The 20,972-nt window shown below is 34.5% G+C and overlaps 1 protein-coding gene across 2 annotated transcripts in view; it reads left to right on the top strand.

Moving 5' to 3' along the window:
* tcaim (T cell activation inhibitor, mitochondrial) overlaps positions 1–19,833 on the top strand; it is a 74,748-nt gene extending 54,915 nt beyond the window's left edge. For both annotated transcript variants that reach the window (XM_682578.8, XM_073925821.1), the window contains exons 7-13: positions 2,535–2,790; positions 5,353–5,475; positions 9,223–9,320; positions 9,421–9,512; positions 11,834–12,066; positions 15,058–15,189; positions 16,874–19,833. In XM_682578.8, coding sequence (XP_687670.2) covers positions 2,535–2,790; positions 5,353–5,475; positions 9,223–9,320; positions 9,421–9,512; positions 11,834–12,066; positions 15,058–15,189; positions 16,874–17,099 — 1,160 coding nt within the window. In that variant the 3' untranslated portion in view covers positions 17,100–19,833. The remainder of the gene's footprint in view (positions 1–2,534; positions 2,791–5,352; positions 5,476–9,222; positions 9,321–9,420; positions 9,513–11,833; positions 12,067–15,057; positions 15,190–16,873) is intronic.
* The last annotated feature ends 1,139 nt before the right edge of the window (positions 19,834–20,972 follow it).

Raw genomic sequence — 20,972 nt, 5'->3', positions numbered from 1 at the left:
AAATAACAAAATTTTCTTCTTCTTTTTTTTTTTTGTATGGAAAACAAACGACTTTGCAGGAATCTTTTAAACTGATCAGGAGTGACGATTTTTTTTATAGGTTATAGGGCGTATAAATAATACGTATAGAAAAATACTATTTTAAAAATATATTTAATAAATTATTGTAAATATCTTTAAAGAAAAACTGTACAAAAGCACGCACATCCCTCTTAACTGGGTGCTCAGCCAAAAAATGCAAAAGGTGCAAATTAAATATTCATCAAAGGCGGCAACACCAAAGCTCCAAAAATACAAATTTATTCAATTAAAAAAGTTGACACAAAGCGTTTAATATTAAATAAAGGTATTTTTTGGAGCTTGGGTGTTGCCGCCTTTGATGAATATTTAAATATCTTTAAAGAAAAATGCACAAAAACATTAACATGTTCTATGGAAGTTCCTATCTTCAGTATAAAAGGTAAAATGTTTGTTGCTACTTTTTAGCTCACATTTCTTATGGCTCTTATCTTACAACTTGCACAAAATATATGAGCAATTCAGCATTATGGATGTGACATTTGCAGTAAAGACTCCAAACAAAAATTGGCATAGAAAGTATATGTTGACATTATATTGAAAATTTCGTTTATATTTTCCAGAACAACTGACCACAGAGTTATGGATCACAAAAATATCAATCTGTCAACATGTTTTGTGCTTTATATGAGGAAAATACACATACCTTATGGATGTGACAAAAAAAGTCTGCGGGTTTACAGTATACAACATACTTTGAAGAAATTCTGTAAACTAAACCGCACAGCCCAAAAGAAACAATATTAATCAAAAGGATAAGAGTCAGCTCTCTATAAAACAAAAATGATTGACTTTTATTTCATAATTTCACATTTATGGTGAAAAAGTGTCGTTATGGATGTGACATCTCTCCGTTATGAATGTGTCAGGTGTGAAATTGCCACCTGTGTGACTTTGGTAAATCAAATAGAACAGTTTGAAAGCATTGACAGATGCATTTTTAAGTATTTCTAAAGCACTGTAAAATACTTGCTTACAAAAAGCACCCAGAAGCTGTTTCTATAATTTGGTGAAAGCTTAATTTTTTTCTTGGCAAGGTTGACATTTGCACGGAATTGCTCATATTTATTTAATCTCCATAAAAGAAAAAAAAAAACTGAATTGTGGGACATTAATTAAGAGAATATCTCAGAGCTTTAAAATAAAATCAGGAAAAAGTCAGAAATTATTAAAAGTTTTAAAATGACTAATTCATCTCTCACCATTTGAGTCTATATTTTGCAATTCTGACGTTTTTATTTTTCTCAGATTTACAAGTTATAGGCCATTTTGAGGGAGGTAAACAATAACAGTGGTCCTAATGTATTTCCTGAATTACCTTTTTAATTTCCACAGCTCTCAACAATCCAAAAAGGTCCACATGTTGGTAAATAATTTTAGGGCAGCTGTTTTAACATTATGATATGATGAAATTGCCAACAAGCAGGAAATGTTCGTGAGCCAGTGACATTGCAAGAATTAAGAGTTAAACACTCTAATAAGGGAAAAATGATGAGATACAAACTTTTAGTTACCTTTTTTTTATGTGGCAGAATCACGTTTCCACAGTTTTCAACATGATTAATAGTAGGAAATGTTTTTGAGGATCAAATCAGCATACTAAAATTATTGAGCAGTCATGTGACACTGAAGACCGGAGTTCTTCTTAGCTATCAGGAATATATTGCTTTTTAAAAAATGAAATAGAAGAGAAAATTAGTTGTAATATTTCCAAAATATCAAAAAAATTTCATTTTCGTTTAATATTGCTCACCCTTAACCAGTGTTTCCCAAAGGTGGGGTCGCGGGACAATCACAGGGGGTCTCTTGGTAATTTCTAAAAGTCTAATAAATTTAAGAATTTATTAAAATAAAATTAGAATTACCATATTTTATCCATAACTAACAGAAAATAAAAATAGTACGTAATAGTTAGATAAAAAATAACAACAATCGGCCTTTCGATTTATTTTATATAGAAAGGGTGTGTATACATTAGATTAATAGTAAAGCAATAACATCAGCTGCAGCAGATTGATTTTATAGCACCAGATTAAACTTTCTGACACAATAATGGCAAAATAATACGTTAAAAATCAATACAGGCCACAACTGAACAATGAGGATGATCTCCAAGTGGCACTCTTCAAAATCAAACCAAGAATAGACTTGTGCTGAAAACATTGTGCCCACAAATCTCATTACGTGAGCTCGATGTTAAATGAAACAAATTAATAAATGACTAAAAATTATATGGTTGTTGGACTTTTTTCTGTTGTCAATATTCATGTTTATATAGGCCTAGTGTTGTGTGCACAACGTGTGGATATTTATAATCACCATAGAAGATAGTGGTGGTTGGAAGTCACTGGATATTTTGGGCGTCGCGGGTCGAAAAGTTTAGCAAGCCCTGCCCTAAACAGTAGTAGATATATTTTTTTATATTATTTTAATTGTAACAATTCTTATTTCCCCAGGTTTCCGGTCTGTGAGTTTCACTCTACAGTCTAAGGATGTTCTGAGCACAGTGCTGGATGTTCTGAGATCATGTAGTCTTTCGGTTGAGCATATGCAGGATGTGCTCAAGCACGAGACCACAAAGAGCTCGACACAACAGCCTGGAACAGCTTTCTATCGGCCCATCAAATGGGACAAGACGTATTATACTTTCACTGGATTCAGGGACCCAGAACAGGAGCTGGAGCAGGCCAGAAGAGTGGAGCCCACACTCAGGTATTCAGTGAGACAGCTTACCTCTTCACCAATTCACATAAAAATAAAAAACATGTCATGACCCTTTAAGTTACCATTACAATCGTAGCACTTTTTTTTCTGTTCTTGATTTTATTGCATTGCATTTTTAACTAATTGCAATTTTATTAAAAGGGAAAAAGAAAGAAATTACATTTAAATGAATGTAACCTATATGAGGCTAGCTTTAAAGCCTTTTGACCTTTTAACAAGATGTAAAATAAGTATTTTGTGTCTAGAGAATGTGTATGTTGAGTTTCAGGTCCAAATACCCATCTGGGGCCTCATGTACGAAGACTTGCGTGGAAATCTTACTAAAACATTGCGTACGCACAAAGCTGTAAATGTGCGTACGCATAAAAAATTCAGATGTATGAAACACTGCGTACGCCAAATCCCACGCATATTCTTTGTACATCCGAATGAACGTGAAACTAAGCGCAACATGCACGAGCACAAAACCCCTCCCTGCCTCCTCCCCCGTATGAATATGCTAATGACTCTACTTTGGCAAAACCAAAGGAAAAAGCTCTCCGTTTTCATCTGAAATATCTTCATTTGTGTTCTGAAGATGAAAATAACACAATTCATAAATTATATTAATAACGGAATATTCATTTTTGGGTGAATTAAACCTTGATCAACATATGCAAAAAAAATATCTCTGCATTATTTTCCATTGTTTTGACCACAGCAAGTATTTAAAAGCTAACTGCAAGTTCTTAATTAAGAGGATAGTTCATCCAAAAATGACTTTTTTTTTCTTTCTTTTTTTACTATTTACTCTCCCTTAAGTGTTTCGAAATCTGAGTTTCTTTCTTCTGTTGTAAACAAAAAAAAAATATTTTGAAGAAAGCTGAAACCGCTGGCATTGTAGGGAAAACCAAATACTATGGAAGTCAGTGATTACAGGTTTCCAGCTTTCTTCAAAATATCTTATTTTGTGTTTAACAAAAGTAAGAAACTAATAAAGGTTTGAAACAAGGGTGAGTAAATAATTACATCATTTTAATTCTGGGTGAACTATCTCTTTAATGTTTAATTGCAAGTTTGTACAATTGTTGAAGCTCTTTTATTGTCACACAAGAAACTTTCTCCAGTGCTTCTCCATAGAACACAGTCTCCTCAAGCCATTTGGTGTATTTACTATGAATAATGGTTTTGTGCTTTTTAGTACAAGAAGTAAAATGCACATTAAAACCCAGATGAGCCCAGGCTTAGCAGGAACCTTTCAGTGGGCCCCATAGCCTGACACTGAAGCTTTGGAAACATTGAGGTTGTGGAAATTCAGTAAAAAAAAAAGCTTGTCGCAGATATTTAACCCTACAGAGGCTGTAGTATATGGGCCTCTTCTGCTGTGAAATAACAATAAAATATAGTTATTGCTATTAATATTATTATTATTATATTTATTATTTTTATTTTTTATTTTTATTTATTTAAGTGCGGTTTTAGGTTTTAAAGTAAGTCCCTTTGGATAAAATCCTCTGCAAAAACAAATAAATATAAATGTAGAAAAAGTTTTAAATCATTAGGAATATCTTAAGATGAACATTTACTCCAATAAAGTTTATTTCGTTTCATTTTCCATGCAATTTTTAGGAAGCAGTATGAGAGCATATTGTGTGATGCACCAGGTTTTTGGAACATTTATTTGTGCATTTCCTGATGTTCTCTTGTTTCAGTTTTTTTTTTTTTTTTGATGACATTACACTATATGCTTTGCTTCCAGAATAAAACATTGGTTATTAGATAAATATCATATAGAGGTCAGATTTACTAATGCCCAAATCACACAGGGCATCAGTGGCAATGCTTGCCATTCACTTTAAGGTTGCCGAGCTGAAATGTAGATCTGTTGGCACCATGTCAGCAGCTTATTTATGCTCAGTTTGGACCGTTAAATAAAATTGTTTTTGTTTTTTTTACTTAAAGAACTAGATAATTAAAGATTTTTTCAACACATTTCTAAACATAATAGTTTTAATAACTCATTTCTAATAACTGATTTATTTTATCTTTGTCATGATGACAGTACAGAATATTTTACTGGATATTTTTCAAGACACTTCTATACAGCTTAAAGTGACATTCAAAGGCTTAACTAGGTTAATTAGGTAAACTAATCAGGTTAGGGTAATTGGGAAAGTTATCGTATATCGATGGTATGTTCTGTAGATTATCGAGAAAAAATAAGGGGCTAATAATTTTGACCTTAAAAAGGTTTTAAAAATTAAAAAACCTGCTTTTGTTCTAGTCGAAATAAAAAAAAAAGACTTTCTCCAGAAGAAAAAATATTATCAGACTTACTGAAAATTTCCTTGCTCTGTTAAAAATTTTTGGGAAAATAAAAATAATAATAATAATAAAGAGAGGGGGGGGGATGCTGGGTGTGGGGCTAATAATTCTGACTTCAACTGTATTTATATATATATATATATATATATATATATATATATATATATATATATATATATATATATATATATACACACTTAAAACAATATTGTACATTATTTTTTATTTGTTTGTCTTTATTTTCAGTTTATGGCTGAGAAAAAATGAGCCAGAAGCCACAAAGAAACAGAATGCCAGTCTTCCACATCGTGAAGAGCTGAAAAGACTAAAAAGAGAGCTGATTCAGAAACTCGGTTTATTAAATATAAGGTATGAACTCTTACATTCTGTAAAATACTTCTCATTCAATCCAGAATTTATTCGTATGCTAATATAGGGTGGTGTGACATTGTGGATACTCAATGCATTATACTAAGGCTAATTCTTCAGTTTACAATGAACTCTGTGGTACTGCTTTATCCATGTTAAAACATGTCTTGAAAAGGGTATATATTTGTTCATCATTCAACTTTCATATATTTTGTCTGATGTGGAATTTATTTAAAATTATAATCGCTTAATCTAAAATTTAAGTAAAATGTAGTAAAATTTAATTGTAGTAATTATTTTAATGAAGATAAAATGTATATAATGTAAATGTATAATAGAGAATGTTTATTATAAATAATGTAAATTTATCATAGAGAAGATTAAGCACAAATTTATTATGGATTTTTTTTTTTTAAGTCAACCAGACAATGCAGCGTTAAACAATGAAAATCTGAATATACAGTACATATTGCCCATATTCTTCACTGCAGAAGTGCGCACTAAAAGTGTATATTTATTGATCAAAATATGCTATTATAATTATGTTTGTATATTACATTTTTAAAATAAACTAATGCTTGAATTGAGCAAAACTGGTCTCAAATGACTTAAAACCATTTAAAATATTGCATATTATTATTATTCACTGCCACATTTTGCAATAAGGTTCATTAGTTAATGTTAGTTCATGTATTTACTAACATGTTTTAATAATGAACAATACTTGTACAGCATTTATTAATCATCGTTTAACATTTACTAATGCCTTGTTAAAATCCAAGTTCATGCTTGTTAACATTAGTTAATCCACTGTGAGTTAGCATGAACTAAGAATGGACTTTATTATCATTAACTAATGTTAACAAAGATGAATAAATACTATAGTACTGTTATAAATAAACTTTACAATGTTTGTTTAGGGTAGTAAATACATTAATTAATGCCTCCTTAAGTGTTACCTTACATTATTATATATGTTTTTAACTGTCTATTCATTGAAGAATTCTGAAAAATAGTGTATTGTAGTTTTAATAGAAATATTCAACATTAACCATTTAAAAAACCGTTGACTAAGCACAAATTTTGTGTATCAGAATTTATGTTTCACATGACACTATATACTGGAGTTTTGCCACCACAGAATTATCGGTCGCACTTTAAAATATTGTTTGATTAGTTAATGTTCGTTAATGTTTTCATGAACATTAATATAACAATAAAAAATACATGTGTAGTATTTATTAATCATGCATCAACATTAGGGCTGCACAATGTATCGTTTCAGCATCGATATTGAATGTGTAAATATGCAAAAGCCACATTGAAGGAGTCAAGATTATAGTTGAACAGGTACAACATTTCAGAACACATGAGAATTTTGGAGTCATTTCAGTTTAACCAAAATCGAGTGAAAGTTGCGTGTGTTTTTAAGGCATGTGTAGGCCCACAAAGAATCTGACCGAGCGGAATCCCGCAGATTTTTAGCCCATTATTGATTCTGTTTATTTACTTGTGTGAATGTGTGTATATTTATTCAGTTTTTAAATTAATTTCAGTAATAATATTGACCAATATGAAAATATTGATATCATCAGTTTACAAAACATTTTGTGAAGTCATATTTTCTGTCTATTAGTAGAGATATTGGGCTGTATTTTGACTGTCCATGCACAGAGCGCAAAACACAGGGCGCAAACGCTTTCAGGGCGTGTCAGAACGCATTTTTGCTAATATAAGGATGGGAAAATCTGCTTTGCGCTGTGGCGCATGGTCTAAAAGGGTTGAGTTTATTTTCTTAGTGAGTTATAGGTGTGTTTTGAGAATAAACCAATTAGAGCCTCATCTCCCATTCCCTTTAAGAGCCAGCTGCGTCGCGCCATAAGGGCATTTTGACGTAAAGTAAGTTCACTTTCGCTTTTGCTCTCGTGGATAGGGAAACCTTTGCACAGACATCAATTAGCCTATAAATAATTAATTTCGTTTGTTAAGCGCAAAGATTTGTTTCAAAACTATTTCTAAATTCAGTTCTAATTTCTAGCAAACGAATAAATGAACAATAATAACAAAGTGTGGTCAAAATACTGAGTTATTTCCAAATACACCTGCTATGCCCCACATGGTCTAAAACCTGACAGGTGAACAAATAAGCTTGTTTTTAATAAAACAAATATAAATATGGATATAATAAACAATACTGCTAATAATAATAAAATTATACAAAAGCAATTTGAATGAACTGGAAAAGCCTCCCGAGATGAAGAAAGTAAGGCAGTGTTTTTTAAATTCATGTAGGCTAGAAATTAATATGTTTTGTAATATTTTAATCATTTATATTTATATCCTATATATATCCTTATTTTATATATATATATATATATATGTATATGTATATATATATATATATATATATATATATATATATATATATATATATATATATATATATATATATATATATATCCTTAAGATATTATATATTTTTCATATGTAAAGATATTTGTGTATTGCTCTGAATCTTGTTTATAGTGTGTAAGCCAGGTGCACTTTGCGCCAGACAATAGACCGACTTTGTTGTGGTCTAAAGATCAGACTATTTACAGTTTCTCAAAATAGCAACGTGCCAAAACACGGCTGCTTTTTTAGACCAGAACGCATATGGGCGCACATTTGAGTGCAAATGCATTTGCTATTTAAACAGCGTGGCGCAATGCCTCAAAATGACCCTTGCGCCGAGCTAAAAGTAGCAAAAGAGTATTGCGCTGCGCCTTGCGCTACACTGCGCCACACTGCGCCGGGTTTATGATAGGGCCCTTTATATGAGAGACTTGCTTTGAAATAAAGTGGATCTAATTGGATTTCCATTGTAAACATTCAATAAAAGTTTAAAAGGTATTATTTTTATGTCAAATATTAAGTTTTTAGTTATGATTCTCCCAAAATCATTTCGCATAAATTCGCCGATCTTTAACAAAATTCTCTGCAGAAATAGCAAAAACTGCCCGCAGATTCTGTCTGGCCCTAGGCATGTGTAAACGTTTTAAGCAAATTTAAAGCATTTGGGCATACGGAATTATTATGTTTGTAGCTTTAACAAAGATTAATCATATATAATTGTGTACACAGTGAAGAATCTACAGCTTTATTGTACATTTGATTATTTTATTTCTGTACCTGTTTACTGTTAGACTCCTTCATTTGTATATTTGCTCTGCTTTATTTATCTCTGCTTGTAGTTTGTTTATTATATATATTTTATGCACTCCCTCACAAAATCATCCCAATCAATCTAAAATTAATGTTTAAAATAAAAAATCACAATATAAATCACAGAAAATATAAATATTGCAATACATGTTTTTTCCCAATATCTTGCAACCCTAATCAACATTTACTAATGCCTTATTAAAATCCAAATGCATGCTTGTTAACATTAGATTAAGCACCATTTAACTAACAATTAACTAATGTTAATAAAGATGAATAAATACTGTAATAATAAAAGTACTTATATTAGTAAATACATTAACTAATGGAACCTTATTGTAAAGTGTTACCAGCCATTTTTGCAATATTTTCCCAATATATTTTGGTCAAGTGCTGTCTGCATGAGCTTAACATTTAAAAAAACACCAACCTTATAGTTATTTTTATGCCAGTATATGTAATACTAAAAGCTGTAGACCTGCTGGACACAGTATCTTGTTCTCACATCCTGTTGCCAGTATCATGTGGTTTTCTGTCCTGTAGATGGCAGCGCAAATGGGGAGTTGCACACAAATGCAGTCAGCTGCAGAGTCTGAGTCGCCTCTCCACACAAAGCCCCGAGGCTCTGCTCAACCTGAGAGGTAGCCATGAAAATACCATTCATGAGATGGGATTAGATGGGCCCAAATGTTCCATGTGTACAAATATTGACTCCGTTTTCTCTCTTTTTATAAAACTTAGGGCACATAATCATTTTTACTGACCAATCAGGGATGAATGCCTCTGGGCATGTGATGTTGGGAACAACAGATGTCCACCATCAATGGACAAAGGTACAGCACACATATGAAACCTCATTCTAATGTTTAGTTTGTAAGTGAAATATCATTAGAAAATAGAAATGTGTTTTTTTCTTAATTAAAAGATAATTAAGCTGTGTGTGTGTGTGTGTGTGTGTGTGTGTGTTTGTGTGTGTGTGTGTGTGTGTGTGTGTGTGTGTGTGTGTGTGTGTGTGTGTGTGTGTGTGAGTGAGTGTGTGTGTATATAGAGAGAGAGAGAGAGAGAAATTCTTATTTACTTTATTTTGGCTAGAATAAAAGCAGTTTTCAATTTTATAAAAGCCATTTAAGGGACAAAATTATTAGCCCCTTAAAGCTATTTGTTTTCAGGTAGTCAACAGAACAAAACTTCGTTATACAATAACTTGCCTAATTACCCAAACCTGCCTAGTTAACCTAATTAACCTAGTTAAGCGTTTAAATGTAACTTTAAGCTGTATAGAAGTGTCTTAAAAATTATGTAGTCAATAATTATTTACTGTCATCATGACAAAGATAAAATAAATCAGTTATTAGAGATGAGTTATTAAAACAATTATGTTTAGAAATGTGTTAAAAAATCTTCTCTCCGTTAAGTAGAAACTGGGGAAAAACAAACAAATACAAACAAACAAATAAATCCATATACTGTATGCAAAGAAAACAAATCTGTGTAATGAAATGTGTAGTAAAATGAAATTACACAGGGAAAAGTATTGAACACATGAAGAAAGAGAGGTGTAAAAAGGCAGTGAAGGCCCAGACAGCAGCTGAAATCTCTCAGCAGTTTTTCAGCAACCCTCTGCAATTCATCAGTGTAAATGAATATCAGCTGCTTCAGTCCAACATCTACAGGGTGGGCCATTTATATGGATACACCTTAATAAAATGGGAATGGTTGGTGATATTAATGTCCTGTTTGTGGCACATTAGTATATGTGAGCGGGGAAGCTTTTTAAGATGGGTGGTGACCATGGTGGCCATTTTGACAGTATAGCGGGTTAGTGTCAGCTTTTATATTTAGTGTCGGATTAATATTTGCTGGGAGGGAAAATTTATTTGTTCACTTCTGCTATTTATACTTTGACTTGCATTTTAATTTATTTATTTCTTCCACTTAGCTGCAAACTAAAATCAAAACTGTATAAAGAGCACACAAACATACTGACAGTTATAGGTACTGTACATTGTTATGAGTCAGTGATTCTTATATTTGGCACAAATCCACCAATTTCCACTTTCTGACTTCTCTTTCTATGAATGAATTGTGTAAAAGGACTGGTCATGCATGTTTCCTTGCTGGTTACTAATGCTATATTGCATTACACAACAATTAGTCTATCAGGCTTTTTGGCTAAAAGAAAAGTTAAAAAAAGAGAAATCATGGTTTAATTTGTTATTATTAGATTATTTTTAAATTTCACCTATCCTGCTGTGCATGAACTAAGCTGTTGAATGGTCAGCGTATGAGGTGCCTAGGCTCTAGCTTCAATTTTTATTCAATTATTTTGTTATCTGTTACGTTTTATGTGTTGAATATACCCCTGTGATGCATACTGCAGTCCTTTTTTTGTCTGGCTTTATCTGATATCTCACCTGTTTGCCAAAAATGTCTAATTATATCCCTGGGAATGTCTGACACTGGCGCATACATATTGTAATAGACTCATTAATAGCTTTTTAGCTATTAATAGACTCATTAATAGCTTTTTTCCTCAAGCTATTAGACTGCTCAACTCACCCATGAAAACTGGATTATAAAATCACAATCCACAGCCCACACACACAAAAATCTGTGGAACTGTGAGAAAAGCAAACTCAATGTTTTTATGTTAATATTCCTTGCACGTGTAACATGTTTACAAAATTCACTTACCTCTAAGCTGCTACTTTGCACTTTGCACTTTTGCCATACTGCACCTAATTGCACTACAATAAATACCTCAACTTGGTCATATTCTGGAACAATAGGATATATGGTAGCTGTTCACAGTTTATTAGTGTCTATTATTTAATTTATCTTGTACTATATTAGTTAAATGTTTAGTTTATGTCTAGTGTGTGTCATATTTTTGTTTTTAAATTGCACATTGGAGTATGGGAGAAACGCAATTTCAGTCTGCTGTGTAATGTACTGTTGCATGGTTTGATTGACAATAAAGTTGACTTGACTTGACTTGACTAATAGACGTGTCAGGCACTAAAGCTTGACAGGCTTAGCAACAGTAACTAAGGAGGGCGGGTTTTAGCAAAGGTTTCAGTTGAAAGCGGTAACCCTCACTCCTTATTACTAACATGTACGCTGACTATAATGCATTTCTTTGTGTCCATTTCAGCTCTTTGAAAGACTACCAAGCTACAGAAGCCTGTTTGAGCAGTCGGCCGCACTGAAGGAGCGCATCAGTCACCTGTTGGGAGGGATTCATGTAGTCCACATGGAGCGGTTGGGTCCAGGTCTGACTCTGGAGGAACACTATAACACCCTCAGCAGCTTTCTCAGAAGAGTCTCACCTCAGCGTCTCTCCCTGCACCCCCGCAGCCTGCAGGGCCTCTTGATGACCTTGGAAAAGTAAATACTTGTATACTTCCATTCCAGCCTTTTGTTTGAGGGACTTTGTTTACAGCTTTTAAATATTTTAAGGCAGGGTGCTCCTAATTGCACAAGATGAAATGAACGAGAAGATTCCTATGATAAAAATCATCTTTTGTAAGCTGTTTGGACAGAACTGTGTGTAAATATAGTATGTCCACAGTCATATTGAAGTGATAGAAACACAACATTTCTCTCTTTTTTTATATATATTACATGACATTAAAATAGTATCCAAATCCCTCCCATATTAAGATCCCCACCACAAAGTGACATAGAAGTGTGGTTTCCCCAGCCACCAATAGATTGGCAGCTGCATTTTAACTTGTCTTCGTAGTAACGCATATAATCATATCAGTAAGACGGGATGTGCGCAATGCAACTGGGATTAAAAGATCTTTTCAGCTGTCTGTGATCAGCTGTGATCATCATGTGTGATCAAGAATGAGTTTTACAATTTTAAAACCTTTTAAAACAGTGCATGTTTGTAATGAATTACAGCGATTTTACCGTCTTTATCACCACAGCCGCATGTCAGACCAATTATAAAAGAAGATGCTTCAATACTGGTTTGTGGACGTTAAATCAGGTTTATTTTGTACATTAACATAACGGATATCCACACAGCAGTGAATTATAATGTGTATCCTGTCACATTTGCTTGGGAAAAACAGTGCAAAGTTAAACGCGTGTGCTGTGTGTGTGTGTGTGTGAACTTTGTGATGACATTGTGTGTGAATCATCGTTGCAGAAAGGCTTGGATTAAGCTTAACCAATACATAAAATAAGCATTGGTAAAGTTCTTAATGTAGTATTTCTCAGAAACGTTACATGAGTTCTGCTTCCTTCACCGTCTGTCACTGTGCTGTTTATCTGATGCAGCCGAGGTGGAGATTGAGGCACACTCTGACAGGCACATCAGAACGGTGGGCGGGGAGAGTTTTTTTTTTAAGCTGAAACAAAAAAGACTTCTCTTAAATCTTGAAAAAGGAGTAAAAATAGGTGCCCTTTCAAGGGGAAAGGAAGCACTTAGTCAAGTTTACATTATTTTGTAAATTGATTTCCACTTTTATGCAAACATATACCAACAGTTGAATTATTAGCCCCCTTTTGAATTTTTAACATTTTTTTTATATTTCCCAAATGACATTTAACAGAGCAAGGAAATTTTCACTGTATGCCTGATAATATTTTGTCTTCTTGAAAAAGTCTTATTTTTTTATGTCGGCTAGAATAAAACCAGTCTTAAGTTTTTTTTAAAAACCATTTTAGAGACAAAATTATTAGCTCCTTTAAGCTATTTTTTTTTCCGATTGTCTACAGAGCAAACCATCATTATACAATACCTTGCCTAATTACTCTAATCTGCCTGGTTAACCTAATTAACCTAGTTAGGCCTTTAAATGTCACTTTAAGCTGTATAGAAGTGTCTTGAAAAATATCTAGTCAAATATTATTTACTGTCATCATTGAAAAAGTTAAACAGAGGGGTGAATAATTCAAAGAGGCTAATAATTCTGACTTCAACTCTATGTAACAAACTCAATTAATGTAATAATTTAGAAGAAAACAACATGTTTTACTATAGCATTTAGACCTAGGGCACTACCATCTTGGAATATCGCTGTGTCTGACATCATGGGGTTGGTTCTGTTCCCTTAGCTGAGCAGATACAGTGGAAGTAAGTTACTACTACTGTTGCTGATAAGGACATCTGTGGTTTTATCTAAACTATAAACTGTTATGCCAGTACTTCTGTGTTATTTGACTGTTTGTAAACTAAAGATTGAATCTCTTTCTTGATCTTTGCGTTTTTTAAACACAGATTTGACTGCAGCGATTCGAAGGATTAGTAAACATATGCAAATCACCATAATTTATAATTTATGTTGCGTGGGTGTTGAGATCCCGATCTTTTAAAGACTAATCCTGCAGCTTATACTAAATACATTAATACAGGCTAAACAAGCAGTGACAGAAAACACCTTTAATAACCTAAGAAACCCACCACATCCTGAATAACACACCACAACTTATTTCGTCATTATATTTTATCTCTCATACAAATTTAGTAAAGAAAAAAATTATTAATCCATAAGGCACGTGTTCTGATCTGCGCGTTGTGATCGGTATAAATCACGAATTAACCATGATTCATTACACCTCTAGAAATTCATTCATTTTCTTTTCGGCATAGTCCCTTTATTAATCTGAGGCAGCCACAGCGGAATTAACCTCCAACTTATCTAACATATGTTTTACGAAGCAGATGCCCTTCCAGCCGCAACCCATCACTGGGAAACATCCACACACACTCCTTTACACACATACTCATACACTACGGTCAATTTTACCATACCCAATTCTCCTGTACCACATGTCTTTGGGCTTGTGGGGAAAACCAGAGCACCCAGAGGAAACCTACATGAACAGGGAGAACATGCAAACTCCACACAGAAATGCCAGCTGAGGCTCGAACCAGCGACCTTCTTGCTGTGAGGCGAACCTACTGTGTAGGCGAACCCCCCCCCCCAGAAATTAATTATTAAAACTATTGCTTAGAAATGTGTTGAAAGGATCTTTCTGTGAAACAGAAATTGTAAAATAAAATACACAGTGAGACTAATAATTCTGACTTCAAGTGTATATATAATGATATGTCAATAAAATATGCACTTGTCATAGGTTTCATTATTGATGTGACCAGGCTCTAAAAGTAATCCGAAGAGTTACATTCATGACAACTTGACCGCTGTAGCTTGAAATCCTACAAGTCAGAATAGTATCAGTAATGCGCATCAGCAGAGATCATACTGAACAGATTGCGGATGAATGGTAAGATGTTATTCCTGTGGCTCTGTTGTATTTCTGACTGATGCGTCTCCTCACTGTTCTCCGAGAAGTCTTTGTGCTGCTTAATGTCCCGTCAATCATTGTTGTTTTTTCCCCTATTCTATTCTGTTACCATAGTGACCGCTCCACCCCCTGCCTGCATGAGATGGGCCACTTCATCATCCCCACCATGTGTGACACCCTCCAGCTGCAGAACTTCCTCCAGAGTCAGGCTCACGAGGCCCGCAGACGCATGCTGAGCAAAGACAAGTCAGTGTTTGACCGCTCATCACTAAAACTAATCAATTACCCTGCGCATGATTCATCTTTCAGTTCTCCATCATTTGTTTCTATAATATTTGTTTGTTTTATTGATGCAGTATGTTAAATTGTTTTCTGATTACTACATAAAAGGTATGTGGCTTAGTTAAGTGCAAGGATTCTCCAAAATTGGTTTTAAAGGTCCATTTTAAACCCTGTTGTATGGATCGCTTTGACCATATTTGGAAGGGTCGTGAATATTAATAAGCTCTCAGCTCTGATGATTCAGCAGCTCATGTCAGGGCTTGATGCTCAAGCCTGGTTTATACTTCTGCATCGAGTGATCGCTTTGATCCACGGTGCATACCTTGCAAGGTGCTGTGCATTTATTTTTCTGCGTGCTGTTTGTTGTTGCTCTGCAAAAACACTTCCCAAACAATAGTCGGCAATAGGGGTATTTATGTTCATCTGTGTCTTGTTTCTTTGCTGGTGTTATGTTTATTTTCTGTACGCTGCCTTAAAGGTGCAGTAGGTGATCTGCCAGAATGCTAGCATTAGCATAATAGCTTAGAAATTTAACGACCCTTCCCTGCCCTTCAAAGCCACGTCTCCTTAAGTCACAAACGTGTGAATGCGCATTATTAGGTCACTCTGGCAGCCCTGGCGACAACGCTGTCTGCCTTCAGCTCCGGCGGCGAGAGCGTCAAAATTCGTTACATTGACCTCGTACTTAAAGGGGCCGATGCAGCATATCAGTTACATTCCTGCATAAAACATGCTTTCTAGCGTTAAAATGCTGCGCACTTCTTATCAAGTTCACTCAACAATGGAAGATCACGTTGCATGTGGTGTGGCTTTGCTCTATTTAATTATCCAATGTCTGAAATATCTTGAAGCAGCATTACTGTTTTGCACTGTTGCATGAGATTCCCGCTTTTTTAAAGATAATTAAATATATATATATATATATATATATATATATATATATATATATATATATATATATATATATATATATATATATATATATATATATATATATATATATAACATTAATGCACATCAGTAACTCGCTAGTAACTTATTTAATGTATGTTCCTGTAAGAAAACATCGTAAATAATTAAAAATCCGGCGAACGCAAAGTTCATAGGTCTGAGTTCTCTGAACTCCTTTCAAGCGTTGGACTTCTTCATTCTGATTGCATGCCGCCTAACCGCGTCATAGCTCATTACCATAAAGTTGACTTGATTTCAACTCTCCTCGACGCCCACACCAGCGGAGACGCGCCGCACTGCTCCTTGCCGCTTATCGCCGCCAGCTCTCATTGAAAATGAATGACTTCCGACTATTTTGATGCTCTCACCACTTTCGGTGTGAACCAACGGCTATACAATCTTCATAAACTTAAAAATAAGGTGATAATGTTCTTGGTTGTAATCCCACTAGGAAAGTATGTACCTCATTGGTTTCATCTTGATCGTATTTCACCAGAAGCCTCAAATTCAAATGGTTTATTCAATTTTGCATCGTTTTTGGGGGCTAATAGACTTTCAGTGGTTGAACTTAAATGGCTTTGCATTATAAAAAAAAAATGTTTGTAGCTTTGCAACGACAAGATTACTCCTTAAGATGTTTTATATAGCAGCTCTTTAAAGTCTGCTTCTATTAAACCACAAAGCATTGTTTCTACAGGTTGGAGGCGGAGGAAGAAGACATCATTTCCAGCTGTCTGGAGGATTTGTGTCTGCGCAGCCTGTCTAAAGAGCCCAGCGTGTCCAGCAATCAGATGATCCCCTGCTGCCGGCGTCTGATGGAGGAACGATCTCCTCAAATGCAAGGTCTTCATCTGTGTGTGTCGCATTTCTATTCAGTCATGCAGGACGGGGATCTGTGTATTCCCTGGAACTGGAAAGGCTGAAACATATCAATGAGCTTTATATCGGATTACTTTACCTCCCGGGCTCATGTAGTACTATTAAAAATAATAGATACTGGCCTAATGTTTAGGCATAAATATAAATGCACTTTTGGATGTAGAGTTCTACCACAAAGTGTTGATGGTTATCAGGCAGTAGGGCACTATGATGTAATGTAACTTAGCACTGAATAGGTTCTAAAGATTTGCACAGCTAATCACACACATGAACATTAGCATAATAATCCCTTTTGTGTTTTTTTCACTGCAGATTAAAAATTAAGTCACTATTTACTCACCCTCAAGTGCTACCAAATAATAATAATAATAATAATTCCTTAAATTTATATAGCGCTTTTCTGGGCACTCAAAGCGCTTTACACATGGGGGGAATCTCCTCATCCACCACCAAACCTTTGTCTTTTTAAACGAATATATAAACTATTGACTTTCATAGTAGGGAAAACAAATACTATTTCTAAGTCAATGGTTACCGGTTTTTAACATTTTTCAAAATAGCTTCTTTTGAGTTTGACAAAAAAAGACACCCAAGCTAAAGGAGGAGTAAATGATGACAGAAATTTCTGTTTTTTTGTGTGAACTTTAGCTTAAAGCATTTAGTGTGTTCCAAAAACAGCTTTTGGAAATGCTGATAATTGCGGAAGTTCATTTTCAGCATAAAGCAAAATAACAATATCTCACAATTCTGACTGTGAGACCTAAATGAGCACTTGCGGATATTATTTAAGTCACTATTTACTCACTCTCAAATGCTTCCGAACCTTTATGTCTTTTCAGAATATATTTTGAACGCATATTCAGAAATATGTTACAAATGATCAACTATTGACTTTGATAGTAGAAAAAACAAATCATATGAAAGTCAATGGTTTCCGGGATTCAACATTTTTCAAAATAGCTTCTTTTGTGTTTGACAGAAGAAAGACACCCAAACTGGTTTGGAACAAGTAAAGAAGGAGTAAATGATGACAGAAATGTCAGTTTTTTTTGTGTGAACTATCGCCTAAAGTATTCCAAAAACAGCTTTTGGAAATGCTGATAATTGCGGAAGTTCATTTTCAGGATAAAGCAGAATAACAATAGAAAATGTGATCGATCTCGCAATTCTGACCTTTTTACTGTTCCGATGTAAATGAGCAGTCCTGAGAAGAAAATCTCAATTGTGAGAATAAAAAGTCGCAATTACACTTGTTTATGCTCGACAAAGAAACTTTTTTTTTCTGTCAATCGTCATTCGGATTTTCTATCTTGCAAATATTATTTTAGTCACTATCTACTCACCCGCAAGTGCTTCCAAACCTTTTTGTCTTTTCAGAATATATTTTGAACACATAACATAATCAGAAATATGTTACAAATGAACAACTATTGACTTTCATAGTAGAAAAAACAAATACTATGAAAGTCAATGGTTACCGGTTTTCAACATTTTTCAAAATAACTTCTTTTGTGTTCGACAGAAGAAAGACACCCAAACTGGTTTGGAACAAGTAAAGGAGGAGTAAATGATGACACTTGACACATACTTCTGTGAAATATCCCTTAAAGTATACTAAAAACAGCTTTTGGAAAAGCTGATAATTGCGTAAGCTTATTTTCAGAATAGAGCAGAACAACAATTAAAAAATGTGACCGATCTCACAGTTCTGACCTTTTGTCTGACGGATGTAAATGAGCAGTGCTGAGAAGAAAATCTAAATTGTGAGAATTAAAAAGTCATAATTAGTCATGCTGCTGCTTGGTTCTAAGATCACATTTGCACAAATACTGGGCCATATTTATTTTCAAACCCTGCTTTTGAGAAAACTACAATTTTAAAATGATTTCCAACCAGCCAAAGTGGCTAGTGGGAGCGGCTATCTAACCCGCCACAGCTGAAATCTATTTGTATTTGGCGGGTTGGAGGGTGTTAATGTCAAGCCCTGATTATTTGTATTATTGCTTGCCAAAAGCGTTATTAGAATTCTCACAATCTTTTTTTTCTGGAGGGGTAATCGCTCAGATGCGAGTTTACATTTGAATAGTGACATACAATCTCAAATTGTAAAAAAAAGGCAGATAATTGTCAGATAAAAAGTACTTTTATGAAATCACTTTTGTCAGAAAACTAAGCTTCCATAGATCATAAATTCATCTCTTTTAATCTTAAAGAAACAGGGAAGGTTTCTTTGGATGCAATTTTGGATTTTTTTTATGCACATTGTTGGATTTGGGGTCTTCAGTGCAGCGTGCCACTGCAGTCATGGTCCAAATGAGTGATTTCTTAAGTTTTTGTCATTTCAAACCTGAATGTTTCTTAATCACAGAAGATAAACGCATTTCTTACGGTAACACTGACTGCCAAAATCTAAAATGCACAGTCGAAATACTTGTTTTCTGCGCAACTACAGAAATGAGAGTCAAAAAGATTCTCTGAAAATGTAGTGTTCTCTTCTGTGTGTACATTATCAGTCCTGAATGCTGCAATGGTGTCTGTCCTGAGACGTACAGTATATCTGTGTTGTTTGCTGCTGTGTTAAAAGTTTATAACTATACGTCTGTATGCCCAATAAATAGTGAACTATGTAAAAACTAGGTTTTAACCATGGTTCCAGTTTGAATGATCACCATTGTCATTTTCTACATGTTTGCTTTGGCATGTTTAATGTTGGACAATTCTGTGAATTATCCACTGTAATCAACACCAATAAATATTATAATTCAGATGTGTAATATACTCATGTCTGTAATATGTTTTTATCTTATTAATTAGAGTAAAATTAAGTTTCGCTAGTCTCTCTGTGGATAGCACTGTCGCTTCATAGCAAGAAGGTCTCTGGTTCAAGTCCCGACCGGTCAGTTGGCATTTGTGTGTGGAGTTTGCATGTTCTCCCCGTGTTGGTGTGGGTTTCCTCCAGGTGCTTCGGTTTCCCTCACAGCCCAAAGACGTGCACTATTGGGGAATTGAATATGCTAAATTGACCGTAGTGTATGTGTGTGAATGAGTGGGTTACAGCTGGAAGGGCATTCACTGCGTAAAACATATACTGAATAAGTTGGCGGTACATTCCGCTGTGGCGACCCCTGATGAATAAAAGGACTAAGCTGAAGGACAATAAATGAAGGAATATTCTCTCACAGGACATCACTAGTTTGACACTACTTACTCACCCTCGAGTGGTTTTAAACCTTTAGGAATTTCATTCTTCTGTTGAACACAGAAGAAGACAATTTGAAGAAAGCTGAAAACCGGTAACCACTGGGCAACCTGGTAACAGCGAAAAAAGCCAAACTGAGGTAATCGTTGCGTTCATTTTAAAGACGAAATGCAGCCATATGTACCTCTGGCTACATAATTCTCCCTCTCCAGAAATACTCACAGGGGCACGTATTCACAATGAGCCTGTGTTGATTAAAAGTGTCCATGAAGATACAAAATCATTAGACACAATGACTGAGAGACTGTTTAGTCTACATGTCACCGATGAGAAGATGAAGGCTTGCTACTGTGTGATGAATGAAATCGGGAAATATTTGTAAACATTAAGTATGCACTACAGAATGTTACGTTTTCAATTACATGCACAAATTTTATGTAATCAGTGCTGCATGAATATGATTTGTGGCATTAATTGCTGGACGATCGTAGCTTAAAAGTGCATAACCTAAGCATTAACATATTGCCACAGCTAGATTTACTCTGATTTTGCTCCACATGTAAACGCTATGGGTGTAACGGATCATGATTGATCTGTGATTCGTACGGATCCCAAGCCATGGTTCAAAACACATGTGACCCGCGGATTGGGCTAATACATTTTTTACTTGTGGGTTAATCCTAAATTTGTAATGATTGCAGAGAGATTGCCTCTCGTG

The sequence above is a fragment of the Danio rerio genome, chromosome 16, assembly GCF_049306965.1.
Source record: "Danio rerio strain Tuebingen ecotype United States chromosome 16, GRCz12tu, whole genome shotgun sequence".
Taxonomy (NCBI): Eukaryota; Metazoa; Chordata; class Actinopteri; order Cypriniformes; family Danionidae; genus Danio; species Danio rerio.
This window is presented reverse-complemented; position numbering and strand designations above follow the sequence as displayed.